This window comes from Pectinophora gossypiella, chromosome 17, assembly GCF_024362695.1.
Source record: "Pectinophora gossypiella chromosome 17, ilPecGoss1.1, whole genome shotgun sequence".
Lineage (NCBI taxonomy): Eukaryota > Metazoa > Arthropoda > Insecta > Lepidoptera > Gelechiidae > Pectinophora > Pectinophora gossypiella.
This window is the reverse complement of record NC_065420.1, coordinates 3,569,642-3,592,742: the sequence shown is the minus strand read 5'-3', so window position 1 is coordinate 3,592,742 and position 23,101 is coordinate 3,569,642. Positions and strand designations below refer to the sequence as shown.

The following is a 23,101-nucleotide window of genomic DNA, read 5'->3' as shown; positions in this document are numbered from 1 at the left end:
AAAAAACTAAGAAAGTGTGAAAAGAGAGAAATCAGCGGAAGCGTCGAGATTGAAAGACAAAAGATTTTTGAGGTTTTTGCCTGTTAACGATCCACCCAAAGCGTATATGGCTGCTTTTAATAGGCACTGTCGGCCTCCGTGGTCCAGTGATTGAGCGTTGGGCTCACGATCCGGAAGCCCCCGGTGGGGACATATCGCAAGAATCACTTTGTGATCCCTAGTTTGGTTAGGACATTACATGCTGATCACCTGATTGTCCGAATGTAAGATGATCCGTACTTCGGAAGGCACGTTAAGCCGTTCGTCCCGGTTACTACTTACTGATGTAAGTATGTAGTCGTTACATGAGCCATGTCAGGGGCCTTTGGCGGCTCAGTAGTAATCCTGACACGAGGGTTGATGAGGTTGGTATTCCACCTCACAACCCACACGATAAGAAGAAGTACGTATGGGTGTTAGTGACAACGTAACGAATAATGAAGGGCATAATTTAGACCATGAGTCTGAATCGATATCATGTGGAATTTCCTGTCGGAAAAGTTATGAGGATTCTAGTATTTTTTTAAATAATTTTAAAGAAAGATAGAAAAAATTATTACCTCCGGACACCACAGACAGACAGACAGGTACAATACATCAGCATAAGCATTGCATCAGTATTTGCGTCGCATTTTTAGTTCTATATTTTTGTGACGGAAGATTCCACTTGATATCGATACCACTAGACAATAAGACAAAAGAGAAGCTTGGAATATTAAAACTAGTTCACCAAAATATTCAAGGCTTCTCTGGCAAAGAATTGGACATAGAATTATTTTTAGAGACATTTTTTATTGACATTTTATGTATTACTGAGCATTGGTTTAAGGATTATGAATTGTTATTCGGTTTTGAAAATTATCATTTGGCTAGCGCTTTCTGTCGAAAGATCAAAATACGTGGTGGCTCCCTTATTTTTATCAGAAATAGTTTAAAATATAAAGAACGCAAAGATATTACTGGACTTTCGATAGAGGGCACTATGGAGATTTCATGTATAGAAACAGAGAAACATATTGTTGTGGCCGTATACAGACCCCCATACAGTGCTAACTTCACAGTTTTTGAATCAGTGATGGAAAATGTACTGAAGGTCATATCCAAAAGTAATAAATCCATTATAGTGTGTGGAGATTTTAACGTTGATTTATATGAAGTAGATTCAATTACAACTAGATTTCTAAGTTTGTTTACATCATTTAACCTTGTTAATATATTTATGGAGCCAACTAGAATTACAGAAACAACTGCCTCATGTTTAGATAACATTTTTTGCAATTGTGATTTCCAAGATAACAGTATCCTTAACTGTTTTAAGTCTGATCACAGTGGGCAGTTGGTTAGTTTTCCAGTACTTAAAAATGTGCAAAAAATTAAATTTAGTACTCGACCCATCACTGATAATCGGATAGAGAAATATCGAAATAGTCTTATTAGTAACTTACCTTGTCCAAACTTTGATACAGACAATCCTGACGATTTTTACAGGGATTTCTTCACTATTATCCATAAAGAATTTGAAAATAATTTTCCTCAAAAGGTAGTTACCAACAGTCAATCATTCAAGTTCAGTGACTGGGCTACCGTAGGCATTCGCAAAAGTAGAAATACTCTTTATTCTTTATATGAGGAAAAAACGTATACACACGCTGATAGTTTCAAAAGCTACGTCAAAAATTATTCTAAAATATTTCGAAGAGTGTGTTATACAGCCAAACAGATGCATATTAGTAGTAAAATAAAGACCGCGGATAATAAAATAAAGGCACTTTGGCAAGTAATAAATAGTGAAACAAAGGCTTCTAAACCGCGTGAATTAGAATACAATATAGAATCGGGCACTGGGTTAGTAAAACAAGATAAAGATGTAGCTGAAGTTTTTGATAAATTCTTCACGAACATCCCTGTAAAAACTACAGAATCTCTCAGGTCCTCTCCTGTTCAAGCTGATATATTATTAAAAAGTAATGTTACTGCTTGCACTGAATTATTTGATTTTAAACGCGTTGATCCGAGTAGTATTGTTAAAGTATTCAAACAGCTGAAACTTAAAACCTCGAAAGATTTATGGGGATTGTCTGTCAAATTGATGAGCTCTGTTATTGATATCTTAGCACCATATCTAGTTTACATTTTTAATATGAGTGTTGAAAATGGCACTTTTCCAAATTTAATGAAAATCAGTAAAGTTATACCTCTTTTTAAATCGGGCACAAAATCAGACCCTACGAATTATAGACCGGTTTCTATTCTACCAGTACTTAGTAAAATTTTCGAGAAAATTATTCTCGACCAACTGCTATGTCATTTTAATTTAAATAACTTACTCCACAGCCAGCAGTTTGGTTTTACTAAGGGTCGGTCTACAACAGACGCGAGTGTGACATTTGTTCAACACATTTTCGATGCTTGGGAGAAGTCGCAGAATGCCGTAGGAGTATTCTGTGACTTGTCTAAGGCGTTCGACTGCGTGGATCACGAGACCTTGCTTTTGAAATTGAGGCACTATGGACTAAATAATGGAGCTCTCAGTTTGTTAAATTCATATCTAGGTGGTAGGATACAAAAGGTACAAATCAATAGTACAACTTCTTCGGGCTCTCATGTTCAAATGGGAGTTCCTCAAGGATCCATTTTGGGTCCGTTTCTTTTTTTAGTGTACATAAATGATTTACCTTATGTAGTACAGAACCAAGCTGACATTGTGCTGTTCGCGGATGACACTTCTCTTATATTTAAAATCGACAGAAAGTTAGAGGAATTTGACGAAGCAAACAGCGCTGTGTCGCAGGTTCTAAGTTGGTTTACAGTAAATAACCTAGTTCTAAATGCTAAGAAAACGAAGTGTATTAAATTTGTTCTACCAAACGTAAAGAAAGTAAATAATAACATTAAAATTAACGATGAGAAACTAGATTTTGTTGAACACACAGTTTTCTTAGGAATTACTGTAGATTCAAAACTTCAATGGGGCCCACATATTGTATCACTAGCGGGCAAGCTAAGTTCAGCAGCATATGCCGTCAGAAGGATCCGACAACTCACAGATGTACCCACTGCTAGACTTGTCTACTTCAGCTACTTCCACAGCATAATGTCTTACGGTATTTTGCTGTGGGGTCGAGCCGCTGATGTAGAAACTATTTTCATCATTCAAAAAAGAGCAGTTCGCGCGATTTATAAGCTGCGTTGTCGGGACTCTTTGAGGGAGCTGTTTAAAGAAATAAATATACTGACGGTCGCAAGTCAATATATATATGAAAACATTATGTATGTACGTAAAAACTTATCTCTCCTTCCGAGAAACTGTGAAAGGCATACTTACAATACAAGAAATAAACATAAAATTGCTATTCAAAATTCTAGATTAAGTAAATTAAATTCATCTTTTTTGGGGTTATGTATACGTTTTTACAATAAAATACCAGATAATATTTTAAATTTGTCAGAAAATAAATTTAAAGCTCACGTGAAGCTTACTTTATGTAAAAAAGCTTATTATAAGATTAATGACTACCTAAATGATAAAAATGTCTGGTATTGAATGTGTTCCTCTAGTTATTAAATAACTTGTAATGTATATCCTCATTGGTTTTTAAAAGATGTGTTGCTGTTGCAGTTTCTTGTCATTTCTTCTCCTCAGCCATAACACCTTGCGAAATGACGTAAATTCAAAAATGTTACATTGACCTTCAACAAGTTTATCCATGATAATTACGTTGAATAAATGATTCTGATTTCTGATTTCTGATTTCTATCAACTCAGAATCATGGTAAATCATCATTCAAAGTTTACTTTACGATGTTACTAACACCTTGTATAGTATCTACGAAATGAACACATTTAGACTCAAACTGTCTCCCTCACGTGGATTCAAATTTATTATTTACACCACACTCTTACGCATACACAGATGTTCAAGTTGAACATTTATAACTTATAACCATGAAACTCGGCAACAAAGTGGCGTTGGTACTTGCAAACTTATTTAATTACTTGGAGCACACTTGGTTTATGAACGGTGTACCAAAGTCGGGGAAACTTTATGAATCTCTATTAAAAATGTAGGCAATCGCGGACTTAGGTAGCAAGTGTTAAATGTTTTAAGAGTATATATATATATCCATCCAGCCGTATTCGGCCATGGCGACAAGTCTCCAGTCTAGGAACGCCTAAGATGCGCTCTTATATGGCTGACGTAACCGATCTTAGCAGCGAATGTACGGCCACATTCACTGCACGTCAGCACACCTCCGATATAGTTGTAAGTTATGGCCGCAGATGGTCGGGCCTTCAGCTCGTCGCGTTTCAAATCAAGCTCTTCCCGACGTTTCTGTTCAAAGCCATACACCTTGGTGTTCACAGTATGCCTCCATTGCGGCCGATCCTGGGCCAGTATCTCCCACCGCGATGGGGCCACGCCGCATCCTTTCATGTGGCGTTTGAGCACATCTTTGTACCGCAAGAGTTGGCCGCCCTGTTTCCGCTTGCCCTCTTGTTTTAAGAGTAACGATATGATTGTAGGGAAGGGAGTTGCTTAGCGGTCTTTTGGGTCTTACCCCCTGTTTTTATGGAGCTGCTGCGGTAAACCTTTTGTGGTGTAAGTTATGAAAGAAGTAGGTCCTTGATTTTTTATTTGGTAACAAATTTGTAATGCGAATATTCGCATATTGTCGACTTATATATAGTCCCTCCAACTCCCCTTCTTCTTCTGCCGTGTGGGTTGTGAGGTGGAATACCAACCCCTTCAACCCTGACTCAGGGTTATTATTGAGCCGCCAACGGCCCCTGACATGACTCATGTAGCGATACATCAGTCAGTAATAACCGGGACCAACAACTTAACGTGCCTTCCGAAGCATTTTAATCTTACTTTCGGACAATCAGGTGATCAGCCTGTAAATCCTGTAATGTCCTAACCAAACTAGGGATCACAAAATGATTTCTGTGATATGTCCCCACCGGGATTTGAACCCAGGACCTCCGGATCGTGAGTTCAAACCACTGAACCACGGAGTCCTACTTCCCTCATTCGCCGCTTATCGCTATCGATCCACTAGGGTCGATTAAACCTGAAAGATAACCCTCTCAGACGACGACGCCATGAGCCGAGGTTCGCGCCCAAATGGGCACATGTCTTAAAATTTGTACCGGGTTAGAGCCTTAAGCGTTCCCTGTTTGTCCAGCCAAGTAGTTAATGCCATTTGCAGCAAATCTAAGAAAAGTGACGTCAAAAAATTGCCACGTTTTGCTTTTCGAGATGAATTGGGTCGTTTCTAGGTTCAAGATAAATAAGATAAATTATTAAATTCGGATTTCTAAATAAAGACAGATCTAAAAGTACCAAAAATATTTGCTTTTATCTATTTAACTTATTTATGAATTTTTGTCAAGACTAACGAAATAATAAGCCCGACATTTTATCATGTTTTTCTATGACGTCGCAGTGTGCTTTTTCATACAAATTCCATAGTAATTTCGTGTTTTGACGTTTAAAAAAAAGTAACTAAGTTGATTAGTTGGAAACTAGCCTATTGCTTTGATGTGGCCTTTTAACCCGTCTGCATTGAAACTAACATGTCCAGTGCGAGATTTGTTATTTTTCAAAATGGCGATTGCGTGGTTTTCACTGTAACAAGACAATGGCCCCGATTCCTGCAGACACCTCCTATTTTTACTTTAAGTTATACCTGTCATCTTCTTATTCGCCAAAAAGGAAAGAGACGCATGATTGACAGTCGTAAATTTTAGGACGAAAGAGTAAATGAATGAAAAACACGGGCGAATCAAAAAGGTAGCTCGCTGGTATGCAAACCGTTTGACGTGTGTTGTCAACTTAATTCTGCCGGGTTATTGGCCGATATAAAATGTTAAGGCGGTTGTCTTAGGTTTCTGCTTAAAATTAACGTGTGTTCCATAAATTTTATGCCTGTCGATTACCCTTCTCTTTCTTTTTCAGCGGATAAGAAAATGACAGGTATAACTTAAAATAAAATTAGATGGTGTTTGCAGGAATTAGCGCCAATGTTTGCTTTATCTGCTTTAAAAAAAAAACAACGCCACATAGTTCAAGAGTAATATTAAACAGTGACAAAAATTAATTATGATTTCGGTGACGCCAGAAAAAGAGAAAATGAAAATTCGCCGCATTAAGTACCTACCCCAGTGAAAATTAGGCGTGATGTTTATAACTGACTTGCAAATTGGTGGAAATCTTTAAATAACATCATTAAATGTAAATGGTAAAATATTCTTATAATTACAACGACCCACACCAATGTTTATTCATCATCCACTTAAAATATTTGTACCTACGCTATTTTGCCGAATGCATATTTTGAAAATTCCAGGTTCGAGATAATAAATCGAGAGTTTATAGAATGGAGGGACAAATATTTGCAAGTAAGAATAATTTGCCATAATAATTCGAACCTACTTGTACAATTCAACGGCGAATAAAATGCTTTTCATTCAGTATTTTACTCAATTGTCAAAATACAATATATCACTAATGAATTTCATTTAATGTAAAATAATTGCATTGATGAATTTTAATTTAATGTAATATCATCGATTCATTTACCATTCCACATAAAAATGTACATAATAAGTACTTACATAAACTCACGCCTATTTCCCACCGGAGTAACCAGAGACTATGGAAATCCATTTGCTTCGATCCTGATATTCTCTTGCTTCTTCCACATTCATCAATTGTTTCATACACGCACGCCGGTTCAGAGTAGATCGTAATGAACCTTTTCTAAGGACATCTCGAATTTGGTCTATACGGTTAATGTGAATTAAGCCGTAGGTCCCGGTTACTACTTACTGATGTAAGTAAGTAGTCGTTACATGCCATGTCTGGGGCCTTTGGCGGCCCTATAATAAGCCTGACACCGGGGTTTATGAGGTTGATAATTCCCCTCACAACCCCCACGATAGAAGAAGAAGATTCTGATCAAAATAACAAGAAGTAATATAGGTATAGAACGGCAACTCTCTGCTTCCCACCAGCGGCTGAGCTAGGTTTACCTCACCCCCTCGGTCATACTTTAGTCTTCAATCGTAAGGGTATCACACGTTAAACACTCATAGATGCACGTGTACGATAACGTCAGTGTGTAGTGTTTAGTGTGTGTTTGGACCAAACACCAGGTCTAAAGAATTGTTGAGAATAATTATTCCCAAACCGAGCGGCGTATAAATTTCCAGCGGTACTCAAACTGGGTACTTTCAGGGGGTTGGCGATATCCCCCCAAGGGCTAATTCCTTCTAGGTACGATACGACTTCTGTGTATCCTTCGTATTGTTCAATTTATCTCCAGTCGAGTTTTAAAGGTGTTAAACGTTATCTTTTTCGGTTTATTAGCTCTAAAAAGGCGTGGGAAAGCTTTAAGGCGGGCCGTGTTAAGGTGAATTTGAAGTCAGAGATAAAATTGTAAAAGTTGAAATTTTTTATACGTACTTAACACATTCGCATAATAACGTGAAGTTTGACGACCTCCAAATGACGTAAGTAGGTACGTCAGTAATTCAGTACGTCATTTCCTTTTATTAGTGCTTTCACAAACAAAGCTTTAGTGGATTTTTATGGACACTTTACGAGGATTGTGAGTTGGTCGACACGGAACGATATTCTATTAGAACGATTATGTATTCGTTCCTAAGGCGATTATCAAGTCACTTGTTGTAGGTACATTTGCCTCGGAACTTTTTCACTATTTGTCTGGGCAATGAGAGAAAAACAATCCGGTTTCCGGCGGGTGCGAACCTTGGCTTAAGACATCTGAGAGGATATACCAGCGAACGTGCTTCTTCTGTCCTTTTCACACTTACACAGCTTGACCGGATTAAATGTAATTCGGTATTGCGCTAGTTTGAAAACCAGAAATGAACAAAGGATAGTTTTTATCTCCGAAATTATCCCTCAATGGGATGAAAAGGGGGTGGAAAAGAACGTGTTCTGCGCGATAACCGAAATCCTCGCGGACGGAAAGGCAGTAGAGAATATGTTAAAAATAAGAGAAATGCCAGTTACAGGTCGATTCTTATAAGCTCTAAATAATAGAAAATGGGGACCCTCCAGTAAAATTTAGGGCTGAACTCTTTAATGTCAGCGGTTGGAGTCATTTATGGAGGCGCGGCGAATCGCGCGGAAAATTCAAACATATAGCGATGTATCAGAACGTTCACGCAAAAGCGATGCCACGCGAGATTGATTAATATTCAAGAACGCGTCGCTAACCGCCCTCCATATAAGCACAGCCCCAATCTAATAGTGTGGGTAGTGCTTGCAATTAACTATTGATTACATTTGTACGATTGACCTTTTCTCTCTTAAGTGTACTAATGTCCCCTAAGGGGTGGAAATAGAGTAATAGTTACGAGGGCTTTGTGTCCCTTTTCTGTAGCTATGTTTTCAGACAGTTATGCTCGTAATCCCTATAGGCCAGAAAGAGCCAGAGTTTACTTGACAAAAACAACTAATATACAATATACTTGTCCTTTTGCTGGGCATAGGTCTTTCGTTAATCAACTGGCAAATACTCTACCAAGCTGTTTCTCAATTTACTAGGGAATCTTCTTCGCACGTGTGGGTTATGAGGTCAATGAACAACCTAATTAACCCTGGTGTCAGGGATATTGATTCGTCAAAGGATCCTGACATGGCTCATGTAACTACTACAGACTTATATAAGTTTGTTTTGTTTGTTGTTTGTTTAAAAATATCTTTATTCATAGAAAGTAAGGTATACAAATAGTTTAGATCTAGTACTAGCCTAGAATAAACAGATAAATGAGACTTACATATGTTTTGCAGGTTGTAAACACCTTTATAACACATTTCAACACTAAACATACACTATTTTTATATCATAAAAACATGCTTGTTACGTAGAATAAATTACGTTGGTAGATTTAATAAGGTATTGTGGCACTTAGCACTGAGTACACATTGTAGAATTATGAATTAATTGGAGAAATAACATTGTTAAGTAATAAAATATAAATTGTATAAATAAAAACAAGGTAGCAATTAAAATATGGTCAGCGCACGGAACAAAACAACGGACCGAACCGGTCACTACGCGCAGAGCCAATAGTGATGGGGTAAGCGGTATCGACAATATTTGTCGATATAATCCTTATTTAGTTGTCTGTTGCCGATTGTGGAAACAAGTCTATTGTGGTGCTGTTTGTTAGAAAACAGATAGAATTTCTTAGATTGCCTAAGTATGAACGTTTTCAAAGGTTCTAACCGTATGCGATTATGAAGGGCAGACAGGTTTGTCCGGAAAGGAGTGTTATAAGCCGACTTTAGCGCTTTATTCTGGACGACTTGTAATTTCGTGTAGTTTGAATTACATGTACTGCTCCAGACCGGACACGCATATGTGATACAGGGTCTTACAAGAGATTTATAAATTTTTATTTTAGTATTCGGACTTAGCTTTGATTTGCAATTTATGAGAGGATGTACTATGCTAAATGCTTTAAACCCTTTGACGCGTAGGTTAGATATGTTTTGAGTCCAGTTAAGCTTGGAATCCAGAGTTGCACCCAGATATTTCACTGACTTGCTCCACTCAATGCTGTGCCCATTAACCTGTAGTTTTCTAGTAGGAGGTTTGCGACGTCGCGTAAATAGGATGGCTTCCGTTTTATCTTCATTTAGCTTCAGTTTCCACTGGGTGAGAAAATCATGTAATCTATCAATGGAAAGTTGCAGCCTACCGATTATGATATCTATATCCATCGAGGATGAGAAAGAAGCAGTGTCATCAGCATAACACGCAAGATAAGTACGAGGTTGAATAGGCACATCATTGATGTAGATCAAAAACAGCAGCGGCCCAAGAATCGATCCCTGGGGCACGCCAGCTGGGACTAGCCTTTGAGCAGATTGATGGTTATCGAGGTGCACAGAGAATGTACGTTCGCTTAAATAAGATGCCACCAATTTCGTCATATGCTTAGGGAGGCCTTGTACCGACATTTTGAACAAGAGACCATTATGCCAGACAGTGTCAAATGCTTTTTCGAGGTCCAATAGAAACATACCTGTGGAACAGTTTAAGTTAAGATTGTGAGCCACGTGTTCAGCCACTCGGGCCAGCTGTTGGACGGTCGAGTGTTGTTCTCTAAAACCAAACTGTTCATCGATCAAAATATCTTTAGCAAAACGGTTTAGTTGCCGAAGGATCACCTTCTCAAACAGCTTGCCCAACATTGGCAGCAAGCTTATGGGCCGATAACTACTCGGTAGAGTGCTGTCCTTACCAATCTTGTGAATAGGTATGACCTTGGCGTGTTTCCATATATTCGGGTAATATGAAAGACTCATGCAGGCATTGAATATTTTGACCAATAGGATTACAGCTTTTTGAGGCAGATTACGTAGAAGATAGTTGTCGATCCCGTCCAAACCGGGAGCCTTTCCCAATTTGAGACGATTAATGAGAGTACGCACCTCATGAGGTTTAGTGAGATAGTTAATTTCAGAACCATAGTCGTCCGCCTCGAGAGTCTCAATGAAGTTATCAACTTCATTATCACTAACACTATTCCATTCAGTGGTCAAGCACATGTTTTGCAAGAAGGCGTCTGCAAGTAGTTCAACCTTGTCTTCAGTGTTGTGGATCATGACGTTCTCATGTTTCAGGGTGGGAATAGGAGCACTTTTGGGCTTAAGAGTTCGTATAAGGGACCATAAACTGCCATGATTTTTGTCAGCTTTCTCCAATTTTTTAGACCATACCGTGTCATTGAAGAGGGTAATGCGTTTATTGATGTTAGTCTGCATGTGATTGATCCGCGTCCTCAACGATTTCCTTATTCGATTATTTGGCTCATCCCGTTCCTGACGTCTGAGCCGATTTTTAGATCTAATTAATCGTTTTATATTTCGAGGTAAAGAATTAATAAACTCGCGGACTGTTGTTACTGGTATAGAAGCGCACTTAGCTTCCAGGATTACGTTGGTTATTAGTGCAATGGCATTATCTACATTATGCTTGGAGACAAATACGTGCGGCGATAAAGTTATTTTATCATTTATTATTTGACGAAACAGTTTCCAATCGGCTTTGTCGTATTGGAACCTCTGTTTGACGATGCGTTGAAATGGTGTAGAAATATTAAAGCACAAAGGTAGATGGTTTGAAGACAAGGCCGAGACTGCCACGGGCTGTGAGACATCGGATATATTTTTCGAAAGCACTAAGTCAGGCATGGTAGGTGTGAAACCAGCCTGGTAATGGGTGAGTGTGGCCGTAAGAGGAGCGTGTAAGTTGAGGTCACGATCAAACAAGAAATTAAACAATGATATTCCCCTAATATTATTGACATTCCCATACCAGGAGTTGTGACGGGCATTAAAATCTCCCATCATTAGGACATTATGGTCAGTCGCAAAAAGTCGGTCTAAATCATCTGTTATTAGAGGCAAGCTGGGTGATTGGTAAATGGATATTACTGTAAGTTTAAAGTTAGTTAATCTTAGCTGAATTGCAATGGCTTCGAGATGAACAGTGGATGGCAGTATGACTTGACAATGCTCAATATCATTTGTAACCAATATACCCACACCCTGGCCGCGACCAGATGTGTGTTTATCCTGTCTATAGAATTTGAAATTTGGAATGCTAAAAACGGACTCCGGTGTGAGCTTGGTTTCACAAAGAGCAACAATATCAAAATTACGTTCAGTGATAAAATCAATTAATTCCGTGCGCTTACCTTTTACGCCATCGGCGTTCCAGGACATAACATTCAGAAGATCGCAGCTAGACATATCGACCAAGATGAGTTACAATTAAATACACTTTGTCAATCATGGAAGACGTAGCAGATATTTTGGCTTTAATAGCTTTAATTGCCCTTAATATTTCTAATATTTCCAAGGTTTCTTTATCTTCATGTTCCGGCCAGGAAGCGCTCGAAGGAACCGGCTTTGGTGAGTATACTGGTTTAGGTTTAGTAGATCTTGCAGCCCGAGCATAAGATATGTGTGGCACTTGGTCGTTTGCTTGATTTAAGAGAGGCGTTTCTATGTTGGTCAGCAAATTATCTTGCGAGAAGTGGTCACGTGACTTCGGTTCCAGTTGGGACAGGTTACGTTTCTTCGTCTCGAGCAGATATTTTTGACGGGTTTCACACTTACTGTAGTTTGCAGGGTGATCAAGACCACAGTTGCAACATACAGCCTTTTCATTTCTATCTTTCTTCGGACAGTCTTGAGTGCAGTGGTTTTCGGTACATTTAACACACCTTGCGGGCATATTACAATTCCGAGAAGCATGACCAAAGGATTGGCATCGAAAACATTGAGTACCAAGATTAGACGTTCTTCTGTATCTCTTGACGTCGACTACACAGTTACACAGGTATTTGATCCGCCGAAACCTCTGAATGTCGCTGCCTGCTGGTAGATGAATTAGAAGTGGGGGACAGAAAACTGGTTTGTCAAAGGAGGTTTTTAATTTGGAGACCGTAACATCTTTAAATCCTAGGGACTCCAGCTCGTTAGGCAGAAGTTCTTCAGCATACGAGGGTAGTCCACGGATCACTACTTTATATTTCTTCTCATCTTTACGAGAAAATGTGTGAAATAGTGCTCCTTCATCGAACAGTCCTTGTTTTATCACCTGATGGCTGTTGGCGGAATAGCAAAGAATTGCCACTCTGTTGTTCCCTCGATACTGGAGGACAAAATTTTTATCATATTTTGATACGATTTCCTTTATATGAGCATGGGTCCACGTGGGCTGTATTGATAGCACTATAGGAGGGATCCTGTTCGTCTTCTTGGGAACAGTGGCTTCTTGCAGAGCTGCAGCTGTGGGGTCGAGTGATTCATCGGGCGGCAGAATGCCGAATCTGTTTTCGGTAAGAATCCCCTGAGCTCCTGATTGATGTTGCCTGGTGGCTGTCCTCTTGGGTGTTAGGTTGAGGTTCATATCTTCAGCCGGTCTCTTTTTTCGACTCGCAGAGAGTGCACTTAAGGTGGGCTGCTTCAGTACAAACTTATCCATTATCGATAATTTTATCGACAACGGCTTCAGCCATTACTAGTTTATCACTTGAGTTGAGGGTAGTTCTACGAGAACACGATGAACGGAGTGCACAAGTACTTATATAAGTAAATAGTAGCCAAAAGCGACTTCTTAATGTGCACTCCTTTTTTGTTTTGAAGTGACTTATTGTAGGTTTGCCACAAATGGCATTAACTACTTGGCCGGACAAATGGGGAGCGTTGAGGGCTCCCACCGGGTAAAAGTGCACTCCGCACTCAAGGTCCAGTCAAGCTCTGGACCTTGAAACCCGGACCAGATGGTAATGCAGCTACTCTTCGTATTAAAGTTCTTATTTGGATATGGCGGACCACAAGATAATAAATTCTATCGCTCCAGCAGTCAGCATACGTAACATAAACAACCTATATACATCCCACTGCTGGGCAAAAACGTTCCCTCAATCAACCTAAGGGGGTATGGAGCATACTCCACCACGCTTCTCCACTGCAGGTTGGTGGAGGTGTTTTAAAGCTAATAGCCGGAATCAACGGCTTAATAAGCCCTCCGAAGCACAGAATCATCTTAATTTTTCGGACAATCAGTTGATTTAATTCTGCAATGTCGGGAATCGAACCTGGACTTCCAGATCGTGAGCCCAACGCTTTAACCACTTCTCTTACCTTCTTCACATTCATCAATCGTTTCATACAGGCACGCCGGTTCTGAGTAGGTCGTACTAAACTTTTTCTAATGACATCTCCAATTTGGTCAATGTACATCCTTATTAAATATATTATTTTTATTTATTATTTCTAGCCATTTGACCTTTACGAGCTGCCCGAGGAGAAAATGTAATTAAATTTGATAAAGCGTTAGTAATTAATTATTGATTAGAACAGAAAAGTCTTTTTTCTGTCTTAGACAGTCTAGATTTAGGCATAAATGATCTCCTGTTATAATTATTACTACGTTATATTTTAATGATGTCTTTTACATAAAAAGCATCTGTTACAGATTTCCATTTAGCGGTTGATCCTATTTGCTTAATTACTACTTAATGCCTACTATTTACTTAATTAAGTATGTAGTCATTACATGTGGGGCTTCTGGCGACTCAAAAGTTACCCTGATACCAGGATGATAGGGTCGATAATTATTGTCTTCACAACCCACACGATAGTAGAAGAACTACATTAATAATTATGTTTTCAATAGTATTCATACACTAGAGAAAAAGTTAATAAGAAAAGTTTGGGTTACCTACAAAAACTAGAAATACCTGAAGGGCCCAGTCTGCGGTTGCAGAATTCAGAATTTGAATATTTTCTTTTCCCTCGGAGAGCACCCCCGTTGACGCTAATCAGGCCATTCTTTAGAGATGTTAAAATCAGGATAATCTGAGTAAATTTTTATGATATATTTTTAACATATATACGAGTATATACAGACAGAACAACACAGACAGACAGACACAGTATCACAGTATCGAGTCATTTGTGCATTTAGATTGACGCATAGCAAATATAATTATAATATATATATTATTTGATATTTTATTTGAAGAGACCCGTATTCAACGATTGATTTATCTTATATAAACAAGCTAAATATACTTTTAAAAAATACGCGTCTAACACTTTATACCAAATATATTTATGCGCAATAAACCGTAGTAAAGAAATGTTAAAATTGTTTAAAACAGGAAAATAATTATCACCAAAACTTCGCCTTGACCCAATTTTGCGGAGACTGCAGCCTTAATATGCGTCCTCTAACATGATGGACTAATGTTATGGGCGATAGGCTGATCCCTTATCACCATAAGGTTCATCATATCCATCTTAGGACTTCGTATCAACAGTGGCTGCAAGTTGTCTTTGATTACTTGTGGCTCTGCCCACCCCATTTGGGATTACGGGCGTGAGTTTATGTATGTATGTATGTATGCAGCTTTAATAACAAACCCATCCTTCCTCTTTATTATTTTGTTTATGTTTATAAAGGTAGAAAGTATCTTTTTTATTAGTCCATATTCATTTCATTATTCGCTACTATAACAAACATCTTTAGAGCTCATCGACTATACTGAGTTCCTTATTTAGCTTATGACGTCATTTCTTGTTATCGATGACGTAAAAATTTATCTACAGACGAACGTTAAACGGTATTGGACGTAAAAGAGTTGTAAAAACTATAACTGGATTATCTGTGTAAAAGGCCTGCGCCCACAACACCGTATCGACACCACACACTTCAGGACCCCGATACCGACCCCGCCGGCGTGGCCGACGACTTCCCTCAATCAGCGCTTATCGCTATCGACCCACTAGGGTCGATTAATTCTTTCAAATATTTTTCCTCTCAAACGACGCCCCGAGCCGAGGTTCGCGCCCAACTGGGCACCCTCAGGCCTGTTGCCTAAAACATTGTACCGGGTGAGAGCCTTCAGCGCTCCCCATTTGTCCAGTCAAGTAGTTAATGCCATCTGCGGCAAATCTACAATACGTCACGTTAATAAAAATGAAAAAATAAAAGAAAAGGTCAGGCCTTCAGCTCGTTGGGTTTTGAGTCAAGCTCTCCTCGACGTTTCTGTTCAAAGCATATACCCTACTGCATATACCTTGGTGTTAACAGTATGCCTCCATTGTGGCCGATCCTGGGTAGGTATCTCCCACCGTGATGGGGTCATATCTTTTCATGTGACGTTTAAGCACATCTTGGTATTGCAAGAGTTGGCTTTGCCAGTCTGTCACACAGTACAGATACAATGTACAGAGAGAAGTTATTATTAGATAGGGTACTTATCTACTCTTCTAAACACTGTTCGGCATTCCACCTCGCCCACGCGTCTCGCCCGCTTTTGTGATAGACTGATAAGTGCTAACGCGAACTGAACTTTGTACTTTCACTTTAATTGATAAATATTGTCAATATTTAAACTGTTTAGTTGCTTGTAGAAAGTACTTTTAAAACTATCATTATTTATTTATTACTAATTATGATGGTGAGTCATTTCATTTCATTTTCGGACAGTCATTGTGAATAATTACATCCTGGAATATCTTGACCAAAACAGGGAGAGTCCCATAAAGTGTTTTTTTTGTGTTATGTACTAGGGATCCGCCCCGGCTTCGCTCGGGTACTATGCTGAGGAAAAAATTTTATTATTTACGACATCACATTAAAAACCTCAAAAATAACAGTATTTCTCCACTATTTAATGGATGTTATTATACATATAAACCTTCCTCTTGAATCATTCTATCTATTAAAAAAACCGCATTAAAATCCGTTACGTAGTTTTAAAAATTTAAGCGTACATAGGGATATAGGGACAGAAAAAGCGACTTTGTTTTATACTATGTAGTGATATATATGAATTGTAGCGTTGACAGCGACTCCCCGAACGGCGACTGCTTGACATCACATCTGTCATTTACATGTACAGCTCAAAACACAATTTTAATCACGCTATGTATCATCGAAATAGTAATAGTAGCCAGTAGTTGTTAGCTAGTCACATTAAATGGTCATAATTCTACAGCTGACATAAAGAGCCCATTAATTTGAATAGCCAAAGAGATATTCAACTGCAATTAAAACATAATACTGTCCTAGTGAATGGTGAGGCATCGTATTCGGAAGCTAAGGCGATAACGCTATCCGGCGGTGGGAACAACGTAATAAATGGAGTAGACTGTCGTGCTAAATATTTTTAACACACAAAATCACCTACATATATCTTCAAAAACTCTTTTTTATTCTTTATTTAGAAATTACATGCATTCGTCATCGGTTTTGACTCTGAATCATCAATTATTTTAAATAAAACTTCTTCTTCTTCTATCGTGTGGGTTGTGAGGTGAATTACCAACCTCATCAACCCTGGTGTCAGGGTTATCATTGAGCCGCGAAGAATGAAAGAATGAAAGGCCCCTGACATGGCTCCAAAAAAATATACTTAAATATACAAAATGATTCCGTGCTTCGAAAGGCACGTGAAGCCGTTGATCCTGGCTAATAGCTGTAAAACACCATCAACCCGCTGTGGAGCCGCGTGGTGGAGTACGCTCTATAACCAGTCTGGTTGATTGAGACATAATATGCTCAGCAGTGGGATGTATATAATCTGTCTATCTATTATCATGTAACAACAATATTCCATTAATCAGAGTTCAAAGTTCAATTCTAAAATATGTAATGTGGTTCGTCTCCATTCATTTCTTAGCCGTCGCTTCGTTAAATAAAACAAAGAGCAACGGTTTGACCACCATTCCGTGCACAAGTGTCAAGCTTATACGTCAAACCTTAATAAAAACAATAACTGCTCCTTTGATAAAAAAAAAAAAACAATAAAGCACCTTTGAATCAAAACTGAAGTAATACCATTCACAAAAAGTGAAAAGTGACGAATAACAATTGAGAGTATTTTTATCGCAGTGATGTGAGCTTTGAACAAAAAGTATTGAAAGCACAATGGATTCCAAAATACTTTTGTGTAAGTTGTTTTTTAGAATATTTCACTCACACTGTCAGCTACATTGTTTTAGTTCTAGGTTTTTATATATTTTGGCAATTTACACAATACATATTTATTTATCAAGATTATGTTTATGGTTAACTTAGACATGCTATAATCATACATCCCACTGCTGAGCACAAGTCTCCCTTCAATCTCTGGACGGGTTATGGAGAGGGTAGAGGTTTTTTGAGACATATTAACTAAAACGAAAGGCTCGAAAGTGGTCGAAGGGAAAAAATGTTTGGCTCTCCTTTGTTTATTCAAATGAGCTCAATTTTTTTAACAAAATGTAAAAAGATACGAGTATGACGTAGTTTTATACTATTAATGAGTTCTAGTAATGTCCTGTAAAATCTTGCTCAAAAACGTCCTCTTTGCTTAAAATAATTTCCTCAAATTAATAAATAGTTAATATAGATTTGGATAATAGTTACATTAAAAATAATAATTATTATAATTATTTACACTCCGCCCATAATTTTACCGCAGAGGCATATGGCAGAAGACTTTTTTAGCCACAGGTCTGTCGTCCTTAGATAAATGTAAAGTTTAACAGCGGTAGGTTATCTGCCTACTGTTTGTGATAAACCTATTATGTATTGTAATCTTACATTTAGCTTAGCAGTGCTTTATCTCGAGCGAGGAATAGAAATGAACGATGTGCAGCCATTGTACTTTTTCTCTTTTGATTTGTAATTTTGTACTTCCTGTGTGTGCAATAGAGTATTTGTTATGTTTGAGAATCGAAAACAAAGGACAAAGAAGGAACTTATTTCTTTTTCAGTGTCCATCATCTCCATTTCATTTGTGACCTTCACGATTGCAACGACTTCGTGTGACCTCCAAGACCGCCATGATTGCACCTACACCATCGTTTGCCACTACCACGCTGGCAACGCGTGGACCCCAGAATGTGAATACGAACCGAACGTCACTTTCATCATGACTGAGTCATCCACAGACACCCTGAATTCTGGATTCTTTGGCGCAACAAATTTTGACACCAGAGTCCGTACCTTCAAAGCCGTCCGCAACAACTGGACCAACCTTAGTAGCTTCGCCTTCAGATACTACGTTAAAACTATTAAGATGGACCTCTCCGCCAACAAGATTGAAGACATAAAATACGAAGCCTTCAAAAACTTAGCTGCTCTACAGTCGCTGAATCTGTCTAACAACATTATCCAAACATTGAACCCTAAATCATTCTTAATATCCGAAAATAGGAACACCGATCTAGAAATTTTAGATTTGTCGCACAATTACTTGACTGAACTAACTGGAGACATATTTGGTTATGTACCCACTCTAAAAAAGTTGTATATGCAATATAATTTAATATATACGATAACAGAAGATTGTCTGAGCAACCTTAAAAATTTAACCGTTCTGCATTTACATCACAACCTAATAACGGCTCTTAATATGACATTGATCAATTTGAGATCTCTTAAAGAATTGGATGTAACATGTAATAAAATAACTAAAATATCAGGTTTTGAAGTTAACCGTCTTGTATCTCTTGAAAGAATAAACTTGTCACATAATGAAATCGAAGTCGTTGAATCCGATTGTTTCAATCAAGCGTCCAACCTCATGACTGTTGATCTGAGTCATAATAGAATCAAGTCCCCCATAGAAACTGTCCTGTTCGCTAACAATAACAAGCTCGCATATTTAGATTTATATGAAAACAATATTACTCAAATACAAGACAATGCCTTCCAACATACCAAGCTAAAATATTTAAACTTACAGAAAAACAATTTGACGGGAGAGATAACTGGAAATACATTTAGCGGTTTGAAAAACATAACGAAGTTAAACTTGAGCAACCAAAGTATAACGATTCTAAGAAACAATGCGTTCTCAGACGCAGTTAACTTAGTTGACTTGAACTTAAGCCAGAACAACATTCAACTTATTGAAAATTCCAGCTTCGCTAAGGCAGTTTCATTGAACATTCTAGATGTCTCGTACAATAACGTGTCCAACTTGAGTTTTCTAAGAAATACTTTATCGAACTTAACCCATTTGAACTTAAGAAATAATAGCATCACTGAAATAACAAGAAATACTTTTAACAATCAAACCGTTATGTACATGTTAGATATTTCAGCCAATTTAATTCAAAACATTGAAGCGGATTCCTTGCCCTTGAACAATTTGCAATATATAAATATAACTGAGAATCGTTTATCCGGAGTTTTGAACAATAACGTATTTTGCCCGGCAAAGACTCTGAGATATTTAGATTTGACCCAATTCAAATTAAATAAGATCAATAAAATGGCTCTATTTGATTTACCGCTCCTCGCTCGCCTGAACATTTCTTATAATGAATTGGAGTACGTAGACCCAAATAATTTTGTGGGCATGAACAACATGTACTCTTTAGATTTATCTTATAATAAACTTTCTTGGTTCCACGTGGACAACATATCTTTACCTAATCTTAAGGGTTTGTATTTAAATAATAATAATATTTCCAACATTACCCTTACTTTAACAAACATGACAGGCCTTTTACATGTAGAACTGTCGGATAATAATATTTCTGAGCTGTCAGACGTGCCATTTTCAAAAATAACGAATTTGAAAGGACTGCATTTAGACCGTAATAAACTTAAGGTTTTCAACAATGATCAAATAAATACTTTGACAGAATTAAGATTATTGACACTTTCGGGTAACGAACTTACCGAAATAAATCTCAGTTACTTTACGGAAGTAATGACTGTGGACTTAAGTTACAATAAAATATCTTACTTCAACTCAACATTGTTTGAAAATCTTGAGCGTTTGCAGTCTATAGATTTAAGTGGTAATGGTATCACACAAATAACTCCTGGTACTTTTCAAACAGTTAAAATTTTGAAGCTGCTTAATTTATCTCATAATAATTTGACAAATCTGCGATACGGTAACTTCAGAGGACTTCATAGGACTGAAGTTTTGGATCTTTCGTTTAACAACATTGTTGAAATTGACGTAGATGTATTTCACGAATGTGTAGAACTTATAAGGCTAACAATCGACTACAATCATTTAAAAACGCTTGATGTAGAAAGGCTTATAGGGACGTTGCCAAAACTGAAAACTTTGAGTTTAGGAGGCAACCCGATATCATGTAAAGAAATCGTTCGAAATATCAAAAGTGCTAGTACAAACATGTTGCGACAGGTTGAAGTTACGTCTATAGACAAAATTTTTCATGAAGACAACGTACATGGTATTAAGTGCGGTGATACAAATATGCCCACGACGACTGCAAAATCTGAGACTGCCCAGTTAAATGGTGATTCCAGTTCATTGGCGTTAGTGATTTGGTGTTCAGTTTTGACAGTGGTAGTTTTACTAGCAGGTGTGGGACTCTTTGTGTATAAGAAGAATAAATCAGTTGTATATAGGGAATCTAGATTGCAGCTTAGGAATTCTCTTTCAGATTTCGTTAGTTCTGAAACGCAAAATGATCTGTTAGGCTGAGTGAGTCATGGGGAGATGAACAGTTCGTTATCAAATGGTATCTTATTTTTTTATTCAGTACAATTTAAATGTATAAAATGCCTGAACTTGTAAAGGCAAATGACAAAAGTGTATTATGTTGTGATTTGGATTGATTAGAATTTAATTTTAGGTATAATAAATAATTATAAATATTTAGTTTATTTTCTGTGATGTTTATATTAATAACTGTATTATTAGTATTTATCATTATTAAAATTTCACATTGACAATTGGTTCATTACATTAAATAATTATGGTCTATGACATTAATTGTAAATGAAATAATATTTTTAAATTACGCAGGTACAAAAAATCGAATCTCTTCAAGACAAAATAGTTAAGTACTATGAAATATTGTGATTTTTTTACCCGAAATATTGATATAAAGCCACATATAAACGACATACAAATACCTGGCAATATTGTACTTTCAGATTCGTGTCGAAGCATGTACTACGCACGAATTTTACATGTGCATGCGGTGCATGCCGCATACGGCGCGTGGCGCATATGCTTCGCAATATTTAGCACGTCACATGTTTTCTGACAACGATTGTTTTGGATGTAATATACGACTTACGAATATAATATAGAATTTTAAATAAAATATTTTATATGGTTTTATTCCGTTATCCTTCACACGATATCTTAAGGTTTCTTTTCAGAAATGGTTGCACGTTGTTTACAGATTGCTTGTGCCTCTGCCCTTCACAACAGTACTCTTCATTGTTCGAAATTGCATAAATCATCATCATCTTCCTAGCATTATCCCGTTTTTAACGGAGCGCGTTTACCTAACCTGACTTGACAGGTCCGGTTTTTTTAAAGAAGCGACTGCGTGTCTTGCCATCCAAAGAGAAAATCAGCCCAATACAGGTTAGATCACATACCTCCGAAAATCAAAAAATATCAAAATTGCAAAAATCATCTTGGTTATAAAACACGGCCTTTTTGCCAGAGCGAAATTGGCCACAGTCCAGCAATGTGGAATATTTGATCAAGTATAAGATGTGGTCTTGCTAAATTATCACAGGTACCGATAAAATGTAAAATATTACCTCAATGTAAGTATAAAAGGATCTGTAATATATTCAGAAGCTGAAATTATTCATGCATCTACCATTAATGAGTCACTTAGCATAAAATGTGCGTAATTTCTCAAATTTGAATAGGTCTGCAGTTATCTAACATACGGCTTTTAAATTACTTCTCTTTTAACGTAAAATTTGTCCCAGTTTTGTGCCCTATGAAAAATCCTTAATTTTTTGTTTGTTTTTTTTTGTATTGTATCTTTTATTGATGACAATGACGATGATGACTTGTTAATAAGTTTAGTGTAAGTTTTGTTGTTTTGACCCGGTGTGTGTCACCGACTTGCTTCTTAGACGAGGAGCGCTGGTTTGATTCCCGGAACCAATGATGTATTAATTTATCCCAAGTGTAATTTTCACAGTGGCACAAGCTCAGGCACGATGTCACGGACAAGCACCATCTAGCGAATATTTTAGGAACCAATTAGTTCGCTTCGTTCGTTTGTTTTATTATATTTGAAAATGTAACTTGGTCACCAAAAAATCTAACAGATGTCGCTAATAACTGACGCCATTACAAAGATTGCCAAGATGGAGTGATGATCGAAACACGGCATTTATTTTTCGCTCCCGATTATTATTTTTCTATAACCGTTTACCAGAAAAAGTGCGACTTGCGCCGTCTCCTGCAACCTTTAAAACTAGACTGAAGTCTTGGCTACTGGAACAACAATTATATTAATAATAATAATATTATAATAATATGTAATCATTCATAAGTTAATGAGTAATATGTAATAATATTACCCTTGGTATATCGGTGTTTCTTCCTATTGACAATGTTTATCTTTTTGTAATTGACTTGTAACGATGTTATTAATAAAGTTCTGTTTTCTGTATTCTATACACAACAAACCAATTTATACCAAAATTTAACAATTATCATATCTATTTCTTCACAACACTATATCTCATAGATGTC

The 23,101-nt window shown here is 37.4% G+C and overlaps 2 protein-coding genes across 3 annotated transcripts in view; one reads left to right on the top strand and one right to left on the bottom strand.

Moving 5' to 3' along the window:
• The window catches only part of LOC126374417 (hemicentin-2-like), a 418,670-nt gene that overhangs the window by 121,257 nt on the left and 274,312 nt on the right, over positions 1-23,101 (bottom strand). The window lies entirely within an intron of this gene.
• On the top strand, positions 17,310-21,697 carry LOC126374303 (toll-like receptor 3). The gene is made up of 2 exons (XM_050020846.1): positions 17,310-17,557; positions 18,366-21,697. Exons 1-2 carry the CDS (start codon positions 17,536-17,538, stop codon positions 21,065-21,067), a joined length of 2,724 nt encoding a protein of 907 aa, XP_049876803.1. The 5' UTR covers positions 17,310-17,535; the 3' UTR covers positions 21,068-21,697.

Coding starts and splice junctions, on each gene's coding strand:
- LOC126374303 (XM_050020846.1), top strand. CDS start 17,536: ATGGATTCCAAAATACTTTTGT. Junction 17,558..18,365: donor GGATTCCAAAATACTTTTGT/GTAAGTTGTTTT, acceptor TTTCTTTTTCAG/TGTCCATCATCTCCATTTCA.